The sequence below is a fragment of the Melanerpes formicivorus genome, unplaced genomic scaffold, assembly GCF_026170545.1.
Source record: "Melanerpes formicivorus ecotype bairdi unplaced genomic scaffold, bMelFor1.0.p_v2 SCAF_36, whole genome shotgun sequence".
In the NCBI taxonomy this organism is placed as follows: domain Eukaryota; kingdom Metazoa; phylum Chordata; class Aves; order Piciformes; family Picidae; genus Melanerpes; species Melanerpes formicivorus.
This window is the reverse complement of record NW_027142388.1, coordinates 1,177,795-1,193,787: the sequence shown is the minus strand read 5'-3', so window position 1 is coordinate 1,193,787 and position 15,993 is coordinate 1,177,795. Positions and strand designations below refer to the sequence as shown.

Here is a 15,993-nt window from a genome sequence, read left to right as displayed (position 1 = left end):
CCTGAACACAGTACTCCAATGTCCCCTTACAGAATACAAACCATTCTTTCCTCAACCTCATATGCACACTCTTTCATACTGGACCTGAAAGCTTTTGAACTTCCAGGGGTTCAGCAGCTATGGGTAAAAAGTGACAACATGCTAACCTCTCCTGTTCCCTGCCTCACCTGGGACTTGGTTAGGAAGTCGGAGATCTTCGTGACAGTGACAGGGCGCGTCATGACCGCGCTGGGGGGGATGGGGCCAAGGTTGCAGGCTGCCCACTCTGTGACTGCAGCACGTGTCCCATCCGCACACAGCAGCTCCAAGTCAAGAGGGCTGTAACCTGTGGCCCAGCCAGAGCTGTCCAGATCTGAAAAGATGAAGTGAAATCAAATGCCTTTAAGAAATGGAAGCAGGAGGCAGGGTGAATCTCATGTAAGATGTTGAAAATGGAGAGGCAGAAGTTTAGCTGCCTGTTCAAAACAAATGCAGCACACCTCGTGGGCATTAAGCAGGAACCAGGAAGGCACAGGGGAGTGTCCTCACCGAGGAAACAAGTCAGAGCAGCTAAGCTGCACCCTCCAGCCACAAACCAGACTAACACTGGCATACAAACAAGTTATCGTGCCTCCATCTCTACTCAGGCCCCTTTCTGAAAGCAGCTCAGCCTGCATTTCCTTTGCTTCCTCAAACTGCTCACTGCTGCATGAATTTTGGTAGGCTTCCAGGCCCTCGGAACTCCACCTGATTTCAGAGAGATTCTTCCCTTGGAAAAGTATCTTCTGCTACTGCAATTGCCTACAAGAAAATTTCATTGTGCATAATCAGTCTGAACCCAGGGGAGTTCCCTTCTCTTCAGCTCTCTGCAAAGGCAGCATATTTTGGCTGACAGAGCAGTAGGCACAACTGAGGAGACTGTAACCAAAAACGTGAAAGGCAAACCAATTTGCAGCTATTTTACCTATGAAAGTTATGTGGACTGTTCATTCTGTGTGTGCCTGTGAAACAACATGAGGAAGTTGCTGGGTCATGATGAAGCCAGAGAACATCTCCAGCACAAAGAGCCTACAGCACTGCCCTTATCTGCCACTTCCATCCTTCAAACTCTGATTAGAATTGACAGGTACAGGCACTGTGGCTGCAGTGTCTGCAGGCTGCAGGCCTGCTGTGAAAATTCACCTGCCTTTGAAAGCTTTGAGCTCCCCAAGAGCGAGCCCAACCACCAAGGATGATTAACTCCCCAACACACATTCATCTGAGCACTCAGTGATTGCTCCATAATGGAGTTTTGAGCTTTACTGGAATGCAGGAAGCTTCTTGCAATTTTCCAGGCATGAGCACAACTTCATGGGTCTAGCTTAAACCTGTAAGAGCTCATCTTCAGGAGTGGTAGTTACTATGTGGGGGTCACTGACACTACTGAGCATTCTCAAAGTACAAGAGAGTAGCTGCAGCTCACTTGCTATGTTCTGGAGCAGCTGAGAGTGTTCCAGGAAAGCTACATCTCCGAAGCTTCTGCCGCTGGGATTGCCAACCAGGCACCTAGTGCAGGGAAAGAACCAGGAGGTTATCAGAGGCAGCTGCTACATGCTGACAGCTGGACAGTCAGTGCTGCCAGCTAAGATCTCATGGGCAGTGTCCCCAGGTTTGATCAGACAATGCCTTTCATCCCTTAAGCAGCCCCCAAGGCAAAGTTGGGGCACAACGTCCACACAGCCTCACCCTTTCCTAGCCAGGAAAGAGAATGTAACTAAAAGCATCACATACATTTTGTGGGAGTACTTTCACCTTAGAAGCATTTTCTGCCTCCAACTTCAGCTATTTTTTAATTAATTTAATTCTTTCCTGTACCTTATACTGCTTCTTACTGCATCACCTCTGATCTCTGACCTTCTATCCTCCACCCCTTTCCTTCAACAAGGCTTCCTTACGTGTTTGGAAGCACTGTCTTGCTTTGGACACAATTTCATGACTGTTTTCAATCACCACTCAGCTAAACATCCTGTAGCAGCTACAAGCAAACCAGAATACATGCCAGCAAAAGTTTATACAGCCAGATGCCCAACATAAAACCCCCACAACTCCCAAGAAAACCTCAACAAGGTAATAAGCCAGTTCTGGCTGCAGCTCACCTGAGTGCTCCCATGTTGCCATAGTAGTGTTCGTTGTGACCAGCAGCACACCTGCTGGACACTCGGGCCCCTTCCACCTTGCTGTCTCCAATGCACACCTTGCACAGGTTCCCATCTGCTCCTGGCATGCAGCTCTTCCAAAAGTAATTCTGATAAGCTGAGTCAAGAAATCTGAGGTGAGGTTAAGGCAAGGTATTCCAAAGCCTCTTCACACATGGGAAAAGACAGAAACAGAATTCCATCCTAATAGCTGCCAAGAGGAGAACTAAATTATGTGAAGAATCACACAAACCCAATAGGGGAAAGAGCCTCTGAGACTGCAATCATCACTTGCTGGACAAATCCTCATGGCTTCATCCCCATTTTCCTCCCAGATTTCCATGGTGTAGTCAACATACAACCCAGAGCAGCCCTTACCAGAGCCAATGTCACAGTTCCCAGTCTCATTCTCCAGAGCTCCAACTGTGTATTTGGAAAGCAGTAACCATCCTCCAGGACTATAGAGGTGACTGTGGCAGGATCGCCTGCCCCTGAGGTTGTGGATGTTGATCTGCTTGGTGCTCTTCTTAGCTAAGGCAACAGCATAGACAGGTGACAGAGCTGTAAAACAGTGGCAACAACCAGTGAGACCAAGGCAGTTAAATATTCCAGACAGGCACAGACCTCTCTCCTCTCCCTCAGCCTGTTGTGGTATCTTCAGTTACAGCAGAGGATCTGCACTCTTGGCTTAGCCAACAGGTCTCGCCCCGGCTGCCCACCGCTATCGGCAAAGCTCCTGCTGAGCACACAGCAAATCCCTTCCCAAACACAGGCACATTCCTACAGAAGTCCTACAGGCAGTCTCAGGAAAACCTAAACCTTTTGCCATCTCAATGTTGTCCTCTTACCTTTGTGCTTAAGATGAATCAGTTTCCCTGTTTCCTCTGTGCTCTCAGCAGCAGGGACACAATCTCCCCCTGGAGAGAAATCATAGAGTCATTAAGGTTGGAAAAGTCCTCTGAGATCATCCAGTCCAACTGGATGTTCAACCCAACACCACCATGGCCACTAACCCATGTCTCAAAGTGCTACGTCCACATGTTTTTTGAACACCTTCAGGGATGGTGACCCCATCACCTCCCTGGGCAGCCTGTTCCAGTGCCTGACCACTCTTGCAGGATGATATCCAACCTAAAACTTCCCTGGTGCAACTTGAGCCCATTTCCTCTCATCCTATTAGTAGTTACTTGATAGAACAGTCCAACACCCAGCTCTCTACAACTACCTGAAAAGGGGTTGTAGATGGCAATGTCTCCCTTCAACCATTAAGGAATTTGTGGCTGCTGTCCTTCCTCTCACATGGCAATACCCAACCAAAAACCTCCTCTTGAGCCATGTCAGCACCTCTGTGCTTTTCACAGAAGAGATGTAACATCCAGTCAGACCAAATGCCAGAGCCAGTTAGTGGAAGGGCTGGGAAGAGCATTTGGACATAATATATTGAGTGGTGCTTCCATCACAAACCACTACAAACTGTGGAAGTCCAGCTCTGTGTTTAATGGGACTTTTTTGATTCCCTCTCCTCTTGCTCAGGTCACAGAAGAACTTACCATAACATTCTGCAGCCACAGGCACTAATCCACACCTCCCTGCAATGTAGACATGTGTTGCATCCAAGGTGACTGCATCAGCCTCACTGCCCTGCCAACAGCACCACAGTGAATAACAAACTGAGGGGGTTTGTGACTGTGTAACCAGCTGCTGTACTTCTCCACTGTGGGAAATGCCCCTGCATAAATTCCCTCCCATTCCCACCAGTTCCCCTGGTGTACAAGCTGCTTTTCCTCTTGTTCCACTCAGACAAGGACATACACCCGCTGTGTAGTCTTACTACATACCCTGACCAGAGGGATTCTCCTACCTTGATCATTTCAATGCATTTGGTCATGGAAGTAGCTTGGACACAGACTAAAGGGTCAGATTTGATGCTCAGGGCCCACTCCTCGCATTTGCGCAGCTCAGCATCACTGATGCAGCACCAGCGCACGATGCTGTTGTCCAAGGAGCTCCCTGAGTCAGAAGGAAAGAGCACAGTGAGATCATGTCACCTATCACCAGCCTGTCCTTTGTTAAGGGAATATTCAGAACGGGCCTGGCCTGGAGAAATTACACACAGAGAGAGCTTTTTCCTTCCCTTTTGTTAACTATACTATAGTCCTGTGGAAGGCTTCTCACCTTCATGGCCTAGTCCCTTAAGGAGAGCCACGTAATCCAGACCAAGGACATAGGCAATCTCTAGCTGCTCCTCAAGAAGCTGCAGGTGCTGAGTGGCATCTCGGAACAGCAGGTTCTTTCCCCCAAAGGGTGCTGAAGTGAAGAGTTCAAACCTGGCTCTTTCCTTTCCTCTCTGCCCAAAGAAGCGCTGGGACAAGAACAACACTTGTAACTGCAACAGACCCGCTCCTCCTTCCATGCAGCCTCATCCCTCCCTCCACAGCAACACCCAGAGTGCCATCAGACTGCGACCAGCCCACAGCTAATGCAGTCAGTGAATGTTCCAGCCCTAAAAGCTTTAAGCAATTCACTTTTTGGAAGACTTTTCTCCCCCCATCTTAGTTATTCCAAGCAGTTAGGCTGTGCTCAATGTCTCCTACCCTGGAAAGGCAACTCAGGGAGCATAGCTGAGTGAGAAACATATGTGATGAAGATCAGTGTGGTAAAGCAGTGCAAGTTGTCTTGTGATTGATGATGGGCAAGCACCACATGCAAAGTAGCTCCACTGGGAATGAAGAGAGCACTGAGGAGTGTGCTAGGGATACTGCTGCATAGCCACTGCTGGGCATGGGGGAACTCAGCTGGGGTGTGTGACAAAAGCATGTGAAGACCTCAACAAGAGACTTTGTACAACTGCTGCCACCAGAGTCAGCCTTCTGGGTTGAACTGTTCCCTGTCTACTGCAGTGTTTTAAGAACTGGATGGTTTCATCAGCTCTTTAAATCTGTACTTAAATAGGCATTATTCCATTTCAGTGTCAAACAGATTCCTGGATGTTAAGGTAACAGATACCATTTATAAGTTGAGAAGGAGAGGAACAATGGTGAACCCTGGCCCTGTCTCCCTCAGCTACATAAGAACTCACCCAAGTCCCAGGACAGGCTGCACATCATGAGCCATTTTCCACTTTGGGTGTTAAGAATCCTCCCCTTCTTTACTTACTTATTCCTAGCCTCCTACAGAAGAACGCTTAAGAGAAAAGTAAAACCTTCTTCCAGAAGCCTTCCCCACAATGACCACAGGAAGGTGGAAGCAGAACCTCTATCTGGAGATGCTAACACCACTCACTTGGATTGTGTTCAGAAATTTGTTGGTGATCTTCTGGAAGTTGTGGCGGGTGACAATGCCACGGCCAGGCCCCTTGCCCAGGTTACAGGTGCTGTACTCAGCCAGCCCAGCTGTAGTCCCATCAGGACATAAGAGCTCATACTCCTGCTGCTCTGCCTCTGGAACAAGAGGACACTCAGGGATCCATGAAGCGAGACACAACTTGGCAGCAGGCACAGAGGAAGGTGAAGAGTTTTTCAGAGGATATGCAGGCAGCACAGTCTACCAAGCATGCTTGGGAAGCTGCCTTTGCTAAGCTCTTCTCTTCACAAAGAGAGGGACCTCAGCAAGAGGTCCTCCAAAATACTCTTCAAGCTGTAGCCCTCTAAATATGTTTAAAAATACTTATCTGAAAATACCACTCTAGTCACCTGCAAAAATATTGGTACTGAGCTTAAAAATACCAAGCAGGTGCAGAGGAGCTGCAGGTTTTCACAGCTCCATACTGAATCCTGACAGGACTCGGTGAGCTCAGGCACTGCCGATGCTGACAGCTGCACCAGGGACTCAAGGCTGCAGAAATCCCCTGCACAAAAACATTTCACTGCTCCCATTCTAAAAATCCTCTGGGAGCAGTTAGTGCACATTTACTGTTTCCTTCTGAACTGTGTGGATCACAGGATACTAGGGGTTGGAAAGGACCTCAGGAGATCAACGAGTCAGACCCCCCTGCCAGAGCAGGAAATAAGTTGTGCCAAGCAAAGCCAAAGAACTACTTGCAGGGACAGAATTTTCTCTGGAAACAACAAAAATAGCAGCATGTCCTCAAACTCCAAGGCAGGACAGACACAGCCAGAGGTAACAAGGAATCTGATTTTTCAGGATTACCTGTGGCACTCATAATTGTCAGATGATCTAAAAAGGCAACATCTGCCACTCCATCCTTCAGGCACCTGCAGATAGACAAAGGTAAACACATCACCTGGCTTTCCCTCCCTCAGGAGTTCTTTCTCCCCAGAGGCAGACTCAGCAGCTGTATCACAGAGCTCACCTGAAGGCTCCCTCAGAGTCATAGAAGGGCTCATTACCACTTGTCTCACAGAAGTGGTTCTTGTCCCTGACATAGGACTTCTGTCCTTGGCAGAGAGCACACAGTCGAGGAGCAGCAATACCAACCCCAGGGATGCAGCTTGCATTGAAATAGTCACTGATCACTGCAGATGGTGGGGGAAAACAAACCCAAATAACAACAAAAAGAGAGAAAAGTCAAGTGAGGAAAAACAGAAGAAGGAAAAGGTGCCAAACACATCATGTACATAACTAGAACCATGGACTAATAAAAAAAAGCAACAAATGCAGCTTCATTGTGTAAACATCAGATGTGAAACATCTGCTGCAACAGTGATCAAGTGGTGCTGCTCAAAAATCATCCTTGTGCTGGTTAGATATTGCAAAGACTTGTTCCCTGTTGCATTCTGAACACAAAGATTTCCTGTTTTGGTAACAATTCCACTGCTTTGAGATCACTGGGAAAGCTCTACAGAGAGCTAGCAGCCAGTATCAAAAACACTCCAAGAAGGTCTTTCATCCACAAAGCTCTAAGATTTCCACACAGCATGCTTCTTTCCACATCTGCCTGTACTTCATTCACTGCTGCTGAGGGCAGAGACACAGCCCTGTGGCTCCTATCACCCACCTTGGCTCAGAGGTTGTGACTCATCCCAGGAGAGGTCATTCCTTGCAAGGAGAAAGCCAAGTGGGATATTCCAGCCCGATGTCCACCTGGCTCCGTTGTGGCAGCTGCGTGCACCTCGTAGCCTCTGGATATCCAGAGTTCCTCGTTTGGCAATGGCCACAGCAAAAACACAGTTTCCTGTGACAGGACAAGACATGGAACTGAAAGAACTAAACTCCAGTTCTCCTATGTGAGTTCAACTACTGTGAACACAGCGAAGGAAAAAAACCTCCCAAGCATGTGAAACACAGTTACCTATGCCAGGACTTTACCATACCCTGGCTGTTGGCACCTCATCAAACTGAGTGATGCAAGAGATGTGCCAAGCAAGGATGTAAACACCTGGAGGAAAAGGCTTCCAGGACCATCCAGCTCCATCATCCAGCGCAATTGCTCCCAGAATGCTGGACATTTGTCTCACACTGTTCAGGTATTGTAATGGAAAAAAAATCCTGTCTTACCCTCAGAAGGTACCACCTGAAACACATCCTTTCAACTAGTCACAGTTCTTTAGCTGAAACAACATTCTCTTCTCACACCCTCCCCTTACCAGTCTCTTCCTACACCCACCTGCTAATCTGCCCTCCTTCTCAGAGTCACAGCCCACACTTTTTCTTTTTTTGTGCTTGATTTTGGCTCACACTTGTTTCTCCTTCCATTATAAAGCACTCATTGCACAGACTGGTCAGGTCTGCAGGCATGAAGAGGAATCTTGCCACAAGAAGATTCTCTACCTTATATTCTTGTGTCTTTAGGGTGAGGAGGGAGTTAACTCCTGAGAGAAGCTAATCTCTTAAAGAATCACTAGTGAGTGTTCAGTTACATGAGCAAGGAGCACAGAGGAGGACTGACACAGAGGGAATAAACCACTTCTTATTTCCTATAGGATGTAGACCTCTGGTGCACTAGTGCTGAGGGCAGGGGCATGTACAGACAATCAGAGTGACAGCACCACAGGCAGAAAGGCCCCTGGGTTTTAAAGCACTACTGGTGGAGTTTCCCAAGCAGCTGGCAGTCACTCCACACACCTAGCAAGGCAGTGAGAACTTACAGACTCCTTTTCAGGAGTTCCTGAGCGTTGCCTTTCGCTGCACAGGGCTTTGTCAGCTAGGTCAGAAGTACAGCTTGTTCTTTTGTTTTGTGAACCTACCTTGATCATAGATCTCCTTTGCCACCACTGTCAAACCATACAGCTTCACAGCAGAGTAAACATCTCCAGCATCCAAGGAGGCAGCATCTGCTTTATTTGCCTTAAAAAGAACAGCAAACCCCTCACAACAAGTCTTTGCAGGGACAAAAACAGGGCAGCTTCCAGAGCAGAATTTCTGCCTGAGAAGTAGCAGCCAGTGATTTGTAAAAGCATTTACTTTATTTTTAAGGGAATCCCTGTTACTAAGTTTGGTGAAATGCTAGCAATGAAGGCTGTTCCCTCCACAAAATACCAGTTCTTTGGCAATAACAATCTGTCTCACCTCTCCTTTGGGCCTTCCATTTCAAAAGCCCAGTTCTGGTGCCAGCTGAAGAAAAAGGCAGTCCCCTTTCCCTCCTGCTGCTCTCCCAAGACCCCAAATCCTTCTCAGAATTCTCCAGGCTATAAAGTTTCCATAACATGGAATGTGGAACTGAAATCTATTACTAAGGGTTGCAGGACTGAATGAGAAGGTGACATAAATTAGTCCCTGAACCAGCAAGAAAGGTTTTCTTGGTTTTGTTTTCCAGGTTAGATTTGGACTCCATTGGAGGCAACTAGGACTGACTGAAAAAGGGAACTGAACTTTCCTGTCCTAGTCAAGCTTCAGGTACAAATGCTACAGCAAATGCTCAGCTTCCTTTTCATTCATGGTTTTTTTCAAAGCACAGTGTAATGGAAATTTGATTTCAGAGCTGGTCAACCACAAGAGCTTACACTTACAGAGGGCCTGATGTCTGGTTTTATTCAAATCAAAGATTTCATATATCAAAAAAAGGCTCTGCTCTTCAGAAAAGGCTGACTAGGGGCTAAAAATAACAGGGAAGGAAGGGAAGACAAAATACCATCATAGTCAGAGCAGGACCAAAACCCACAGGCAAGGGCAATGCTCTGAGCAAGTTTTAATTTACTAATTTGGTTTTGTCCTTTTATTTCCAAGCAACTTTTTACTTATTTCCTAGAGACTGCAAGGACATTATCTGAGGTAAAACAGCACATCTAGTAGAATGCTCCTAGGGGCCAATTCTTGCTTCTCAAGCTACTGTGTGCTTTATATATACATATACACAGACCCCTCATCTCTGGATCCTTGTACTCTCCCAGGGATTCTCTTTACCAGTTACTTCAAAAGGGGATTTGGTCTCAAAGTCTCTGTGAACTCACTCTGATTTTGTCAATGCAGTCGTGAGTGTTGAGGGCTCTGATGCAAGAAATCCTATTAAAGGAATTGACAGCAGCAAGGGGCAGCACAGCCAGAAGTGCTTTGGAGAGTTCAGCGCACTTTCTCTGCTCCAGGTCAGAAAGGGTGCACCACCGGAACTTCTTCCCTGTAGCACCAAAAAAGGAGTCAAGATTTCTGGGATTTAGTGGGGAAAAGCCCAAAACAACTCATAGAAGAGGAAGGTTATTCTCTTTTAGTTACCTTCCCACATAAGTAGATTCTGCTCACACATCCACACACTTACAGGCACCCAAAAGATGTGCCCAAGCTGTATGAACAACTGGGAGAGCAGCAACTGTTTGCTGTTGAGTCTGCACTGTGGCTCTTTGCTTCCTCTTGGCTGGCAGCAATGAGCCAGATTCCAGGCAGACTTTGCAAGAAATTAAATCCATTTTAGGTAGATTTCTCAAGAATCAACAATTATTATGGGATGATCTTTCACCTCAGAATCTTCCTTGCTTCATCCTCCACGAATTGCAGGCAAGGCTGCCACACAAATAGAGGAAACAAAGGCAAGGACATCTGCATGGCTATGGCCTGTTCTCCCGTTGGAGTAACAAGAGGATGGCACTTAGAGCACAGGCTAACCTTGTTGCCACTTTCCTCTTATCATGCTGCAGTTTTTCTCCTAACAAGCCAGCTGTGATGCGACCTTCTCAGGGCACAGACCTTCTGATCTTGATGTAAGCTGTGTCCAGTTCTGGGGTCCTCAATTTAAGGACATTGAGATACTTGAACATGTCCAGAGAAGGGCAACAAGGCTGATGGGAGGTCTGCAGCATAAGCCCTACGAGGAAAGGCTGAGGGAGCTGGGGTTGTTTAGCCTGGAGAAGAGGAGGCTGAGGGGAGACCTCATTGCTCTCTACAAATACCTGAAAGGAGGTTGTAGACAGGTGGGGGTTGGTAGCTTCTCCCAGGCAACCAGTGTCAGTACAAGAGGACACAGCCTTAAGCTGTGCCAGGGGAAGTTTAGGCAGGAGGTGAGGAGAAAGCTCTTCACAGAAAGAGTGATTGGCCATTGGAATGTGCTGCCCAGGGAAGTGGTGGAGTCACCATCACTGAAGGTGTTCAAAAAAGAATTGGAGGTGGCACTTGGAGCCATGGTTTAGTTGTCAGGAGGTGTTAGGTATTAGGTAATAGGTTGGACCTGATGATCTCTGAGGTCTTTTCCAACGTGGTTGGTTCTGTGATTCTGTAAACAATGCATTCCCCAGGCTTCATCAGTTTTATTGCTGTCAGTTCTGTCCTCAGTTATCAGTCCAGGCCAAGCTTTTAACCTTTGCTCTGCTGTTCCCTCTGGTGCTTTCACACACACATTCCCATGCACGATTTCTCCATACTAGACTTAATGTTCCTGTTAAAGTCCTAGACATTCAGAAGCAAGCCTGCAAAAGGTCAAGAAATATGGAGGGAGGTGTTTGACAGGGGATTGAATTGCTTTAGTCTTGTTGAATTTAGTCTTTAGAGAGGGGACTGTTGATTTTTAAGCAGACAGTAACTGATGTTCCAAGTCCCAGGTATCAGAGCACTGGGCTGCATGCTTTGTCACAACAGCACTTCCCACTGAGTGCCAGCTTTGACAGAACAGTGTTTACCTCCCATTTTCTTTCCAGACAAAGACTACCTGATTTTAAATAATAAAACCCACAGCAGGGCTCCAGGAGTCAGAAAACCTTACATTAGAGAAGTATGAAAACTTAACTGTGAAGCAACTCAAAACGAAATGCTACTTCATAACAGAGTCAAGCAAACCCCTCAAGACAAGAGGTGAGGACTGGGACTATTTGACATTCCAATGGCAATTCTGTGGCTTTGGGCCTTCTTCTGTCATTAACAAATGCATTCCTAAGTGCTCCTGAAGAAATGCAAAGTAACTTGCTGGCTTTCCCTCCAGAGGTTTATCTTCCATGACAACCACCATGAAAGACAGGAACTAGGGACGATTTGGTCATTGACAACGAAGAATCTGGTACTGGGGATGGAACAAACACCAACAACAAAAGCCTCAAAATCTCACCTTGTCCAAGAAGAAGGTTAGTAAGAATTACCTTCATTTTTGGATGTCAAACAGATTAAATAACCTGCACAGGAACACTGTGCAGAACTGTAGCAGAACTGAACTATTCAGTTGTCAGACCTTTTATCAGCTGAAAACTAAGTAAGCAATAAAAAGAAATCCCAGATCAGTGCCAGCAGAAAGAAGGGGTTAGGAACCACAGGAGAAGGTCAAACCTCCTTTTCCAGGAGGAGACAGGATTTGGTTGCTTTAAACTGGCTACAAAGCTACACCCTGAGGGATCTAGACATGCCAGCAAATCTTTTTTGCCTTAGGTTCCAATTATTCCATCTTGGATCTAATATCACTTCTTTTGTATTCTTCTTATTAAATGCCTTCTACTCTGAAACATGTCATCATATACTTCTCAAGAAGATACTATTTATTTAAGGAGGAGGGAAAGAAGTGATTATTACATATAAAAATGACAAGCAGTTATGTAACTTGAGAGGCTCTTATACCATGCAATGAAACCTAGGACTGAATGCATACAAAACACCACAACAGCTCCAACATTATCACTTTCAGATGCTTAAGCATTTGGGTTTCTGGTGCTTGATTCCTGTCATACAAAAATATTACCTGGCACACATAACGTTAACAATGAGAACTGGGAAGTTTTTGTCTCTGAGTAGAGCATCAGACACAAGCACTCCAGTTGTTTTGATGTTAATTCGGCACAACTCCCAAAAGAATCCATTGTGGTTTGAGAGGAGAGCAACCCGCAGCACACTGATTGATTTTGACAGTGTTAATGAGTACCCGGACCTCAACTGCTCAAAGGAAACAAACCACCACTGAATTCCTAAGGAACCAGTGTATTGAGCTGCTTCAGAACTAACAGGGTCACCATCTGCCAGTGATCAAAGAGGGAGCATGCAGGCAAATGGAAATCGCAGGCACAGCTCTAGCTGCAGCTCCTTTGCACAGAAGAAAACAAAGCCAAAGCACACATTAGAGTTTGCATCCTGCTCACCTCATCCATAAGTCACATTTCTCTTTCCCTCTCTGCACCAGCCTTACCTGAAGACAGCAAGGTAAAGCTGATCAGGACAATTAAAATCACTGTCTTCATGATCACAGCAGTTCAGTAAGGATCCTCTCTCTCTCTCCCGAAGCTCTGCCTTCTCATACCAGGAATTCCACAGTGATGACCAGAGCTTCTGGGGGATAACAAAGGGCTTTGAGGCATCACTAAGGGTAAAGCAAGATTTAAGCAAACCCCAAGCCATCAGAGGATGGTGTATCCTTGCATGCAAAGCAGAAAGGGACAGTGCCCTGTCCCTGTCCACAGATGGAAAACATGTGTGTTTTCTGCTTTGTTATGAACAGACACAGGAAGAAGGGTAAGCCTCTGCTTCTGGAACAAATGGTGCTCCTCCTGCTTCAGAAGGCACCAACAGGCAACACTTACATCTGTGCTACAAGAAAGACATCCAAAGCTAAGTGAATTGTCCAAACCACTGAGCATGTTTCTCTATAGAATATTGCAGGGGCCTTTTTACCTTATTTTTTCACTTGCTGATGGTTTATCTAAGGACCTTTAAAGGAAGTGTTCCCATGGCTCCCTTCCAGGCAGAACTGATCCAGGTGCAGCATATCCTCCTGCCCAGAAGTGGTTTTCTTGCTATGTTCAGTAACAGAACTGTGGCACTGTTGACTTTCTTGACTTTGCTCTATTCTGTTCTAGTCCAGCAGTCTCACCCAAACGGGCTGATTTCCTTGTTCTTCAACACTTGGCATGGAGTATAACCTCTTAATTACTGTACAGAAGCCATAATTAACATCACTAATCCTTCAGCAGGGGAAAAAAACAACTGTATGTGTGTGTGTGTGCACTAGCAGAAGCGTGCACACTGAACTCATGTGAGGATGTATGAACTATTGCTAATGTAGTTTCATCTTTTCTGTTCAGCAAAGAGCAGACTATTCCCCGAGCCCTGCAGAAAGCAAATCTGTTTCCTGGGTTTGTTTTCCTTCTTCATCTTAGTTTTTTTCTTGGTGCTTTCTCTGCTTCATGTATTCTTGCAATGCTTCTCCCAGATTTCTCTGGTTGCCCTAGCAACTCTCCCCTAGTCATTCACAGTCCCCACTCCACACTTGCTTCACATATGTGGATTCCATCACTTATCTCTGTGCTTCACAGGTTCCCTCACTACATCTGCAGCCTCTCTTGAGGTGATACATTTCCACTGAGCTCATCACAGAAGCAATTACATTTCTCACCTGCACTCCCTGAACAGAAGTTCTCAAGTCCCACGACCTCCATTCTCTCATTTGCTAAGAGAACAACTGTGGCATTAATGCACCCTTCCACGTGGGCCCTGCACAGGCCTAGCACAGCTCAGCACCCTTGGGGAAGTGTGGCTCATTCCTCAGGGACTACAGCACACACTATATTATGTTTTAATCCTCAGGGACTGCAGTACATATAACATTATGTGTTATTCCCCTGTCACTGTGGTGTATATGTTATGACACGATACACTACTGGATGCTAAAACCAAAACAACCCAACCAACCAGCATAGATGCAAGACCAAAACATATGATAAATGTCATTTTAAAACAATTAAACTAGATCAGGACAGAGCACTAACCAGTTCAGTTAACATCAACTAATACACATTATAAACAAGCATGTCTCGTTTAACTACACCCTAAGCTCTGAATCACTCCTGGGGAAACTTGTCCTTCAAGCCCACCAGCAGGGTGCAGTTAGACACCAAAGCTAATGGCTTTTGCAATGCCTGTAGCAAGGCATCTCACAGGATCAAACCCCACCTTCCTGGAGATTTAAATTCCTGCCAGTCCTGCATGAGGTACAGGATATAAGCACATCCCAACAGCTCAGCCAGCCAATGATATTACTGCTACACGAGGGCTGCATCTGGTTCTCTGTTTAAATTGCACTTACTTAAAAATAAAAGGCTTTCCTGTACATGCCTGAGATGTTTATCCAGACACTAAGCTGCTATCTGTGATGATGTACAAAAAGCAGAATGCCATGAAGGTGTTGTAGACTTCATTTAGGCCTGGTCAGGAAAACAAACAAACATTAATCACGTCAGGTCTGCTCAGAGGGTCATGTCCTAAAGCACTGAGGATGTGGAAACACAGCAGCAGGACTCAGATTCTTTTCCTGCTGATTCACTCTATGGAGCTACCTCCCTACCACACTTCCCAATATGGTGGCATTTATGCATTTATCTAGGGATGCATGTGAAAGGGTGGAAAACAAGTAATTTCTACAAAGTCGCCTCTGTGCTGCTAGGATTGAAGCAAGGGACACCAGAGTAGGAACAGATGTCACTGCACTACCTTGCCTGACATCTGTGGGAACAGCGTTGTGTCTGTCCTGGGTCCCCAGCTACTAAAATCCCTGCCCTGACAGCCCTGGTGCTCCCACAGCTGTGCTCAAGGACAGACGAACCCCAGCTGCCTTGGCTGCAGGTCTCTCCTCACACTGTCCCTCCCTTTGGGAGACAGCTTCATCCCCTTTGAGAGGCAGCCTTGCTCCTACACCACAAACCTTCAGGGACCACCATGGCCCACACTATATTCCCCAGGAAACAGCCCTGTCCCCGCACCACATCAGCCCAGGGAGGATCCTGTCCCCGCACCACATCAGCTCAGGGAGGATCCTGTCCCCGCACCACATCAGCTCAGAGAGGATCCTGTCCCAGCACCACATCAGCTCAGAAAGTGCCCTGTCCCCGCACCACATCAGCTCAGGGAGTATCCTGTCCCCGCACCACATCAGCCCAGGGAGGATCCTGTCCCCGCACCACATCAGCTCAGGGAGGATCCTGTCCCCGCACCACATCAGCTCAGAGGATCCTGTCCCCGCACCACATCAGCTCAGGGAGGATCCTGTCCCCGCACCACATCAGCCCAGGGAGGATCCTGTCCCAGCACCACATCAGCCCAGGGAGGATCCTGTCCCCGCACCACATCAGCTCAGGGAGGATCCTGTCCCCGCTTCACATCAGCTCAGACAGTGCCCTGTCCCCGCACCACATCAGCCCAGGGAGGATCCTGTCCCAGCACCACATCAGCCCATGGAGGATCCTGTCCCCGCACCACATCAGCTCAGGGAGGATCCTGTCCCCGCACCACATCAGCTCAGGGAGGGCACTGTCCCCGCACCACATCAGCTCAGGGAGGATCCTGTCCCCGCACCACATCAGCTCAGGGAGGATCCTGTCCCCGCACCACATCAGCTCAGGGAGGGCCCTGTCCCCGCACCACATCAGCCCAGGGAGGATCCTGTCCCCGCACCACATCAGCTCAGAGAGGATCCTGTCCCCGCACCACATCAGCTCAGAAAGTGCCCTGTCCCCGCACCACATCAGCTCAGGGAGGATCCTGTCCCCGC

At 47.2% G+C, this 15,993-nt stretch overlaps 1 protein-coding gene across 7 annotated transcripts in view; it reads right to left on the bottom strand.

Moving 5' to 3' along the window:
• The window catches only part of LOC137450554 (serotransferrin-2-like), a 31,310-nt gene extending 15,960 nt beyond the window's left edge, over positions 1-15,350 (bottom strand). For 2 of the 7 annotated variants that reach the window (XR_010989598.1, XM_068157227.1), the window contains exons 1-16: positions 14,533-15,350; positions 12,640-12,779; positions 9,503-9,666; positions 8,300-8,399; positions 7,111-7,287; positions 6,466-6,628; positions 6,303-6,367; positions 5,436-5,593; positions 4,329-4,515; positions 4,015-4,163; positions 3,704-3,794; positions 3,002-3,070; positions 2,532-2,714; positions 2,115-2,271; positions 1,442-1,524; positions 168-352 (exon numbers count right to left, since the gene is read on the bottom strand). Coding sequence is in view for 6 of the 7 variants with exons in the window: in XM_068157227.1 (XP_068013328.1) it covers positions 168-352; positions 1,442-1,524; positions 2,115-2,271; positions 2,532-2,714; positions 3,002-3,070; positions 3,704-3,794; positions 4,015-4,163; positions 4,329-4,515; positions 5,436-5,593; positions 6,303-6,367; positions 6,466-6,628; positions 7,111-7,287; positions 8,300-8,399; positions 9,503-9,666; positions 12,640-12,691 (1,983 nt within the window). In the remaining variant the exon portion in view is untranslated. Of the gene's footprint in view, positions 1-167; positions 353-1,441; positions 1,525-2,114; positions 2,272-2,531; positions 2,715-3,001; positions 3,071-3,703; positions 3,795-4,014; positions 4,164-4,328; positions 4,516-5,435; positions 5,594-6,302; positions 6,368-6,465; positions 6,629-7,110; positions 7,288-8,299; positions 8,400-9,502; positions 9,667-9,761; positions 10,266-12,639; positions 12,780-13,121; positions 13,429-13,842 lie in introns of those variants that run through there. The other 5 variants (XM_068157229.1, XM_068157228.1, XM_068157231.1 and 2 more) reach the window with 5 other exon arrangements.
• Between the last annotated feature and the right edge of the window lie 643 nt (positions 15,351-15,993).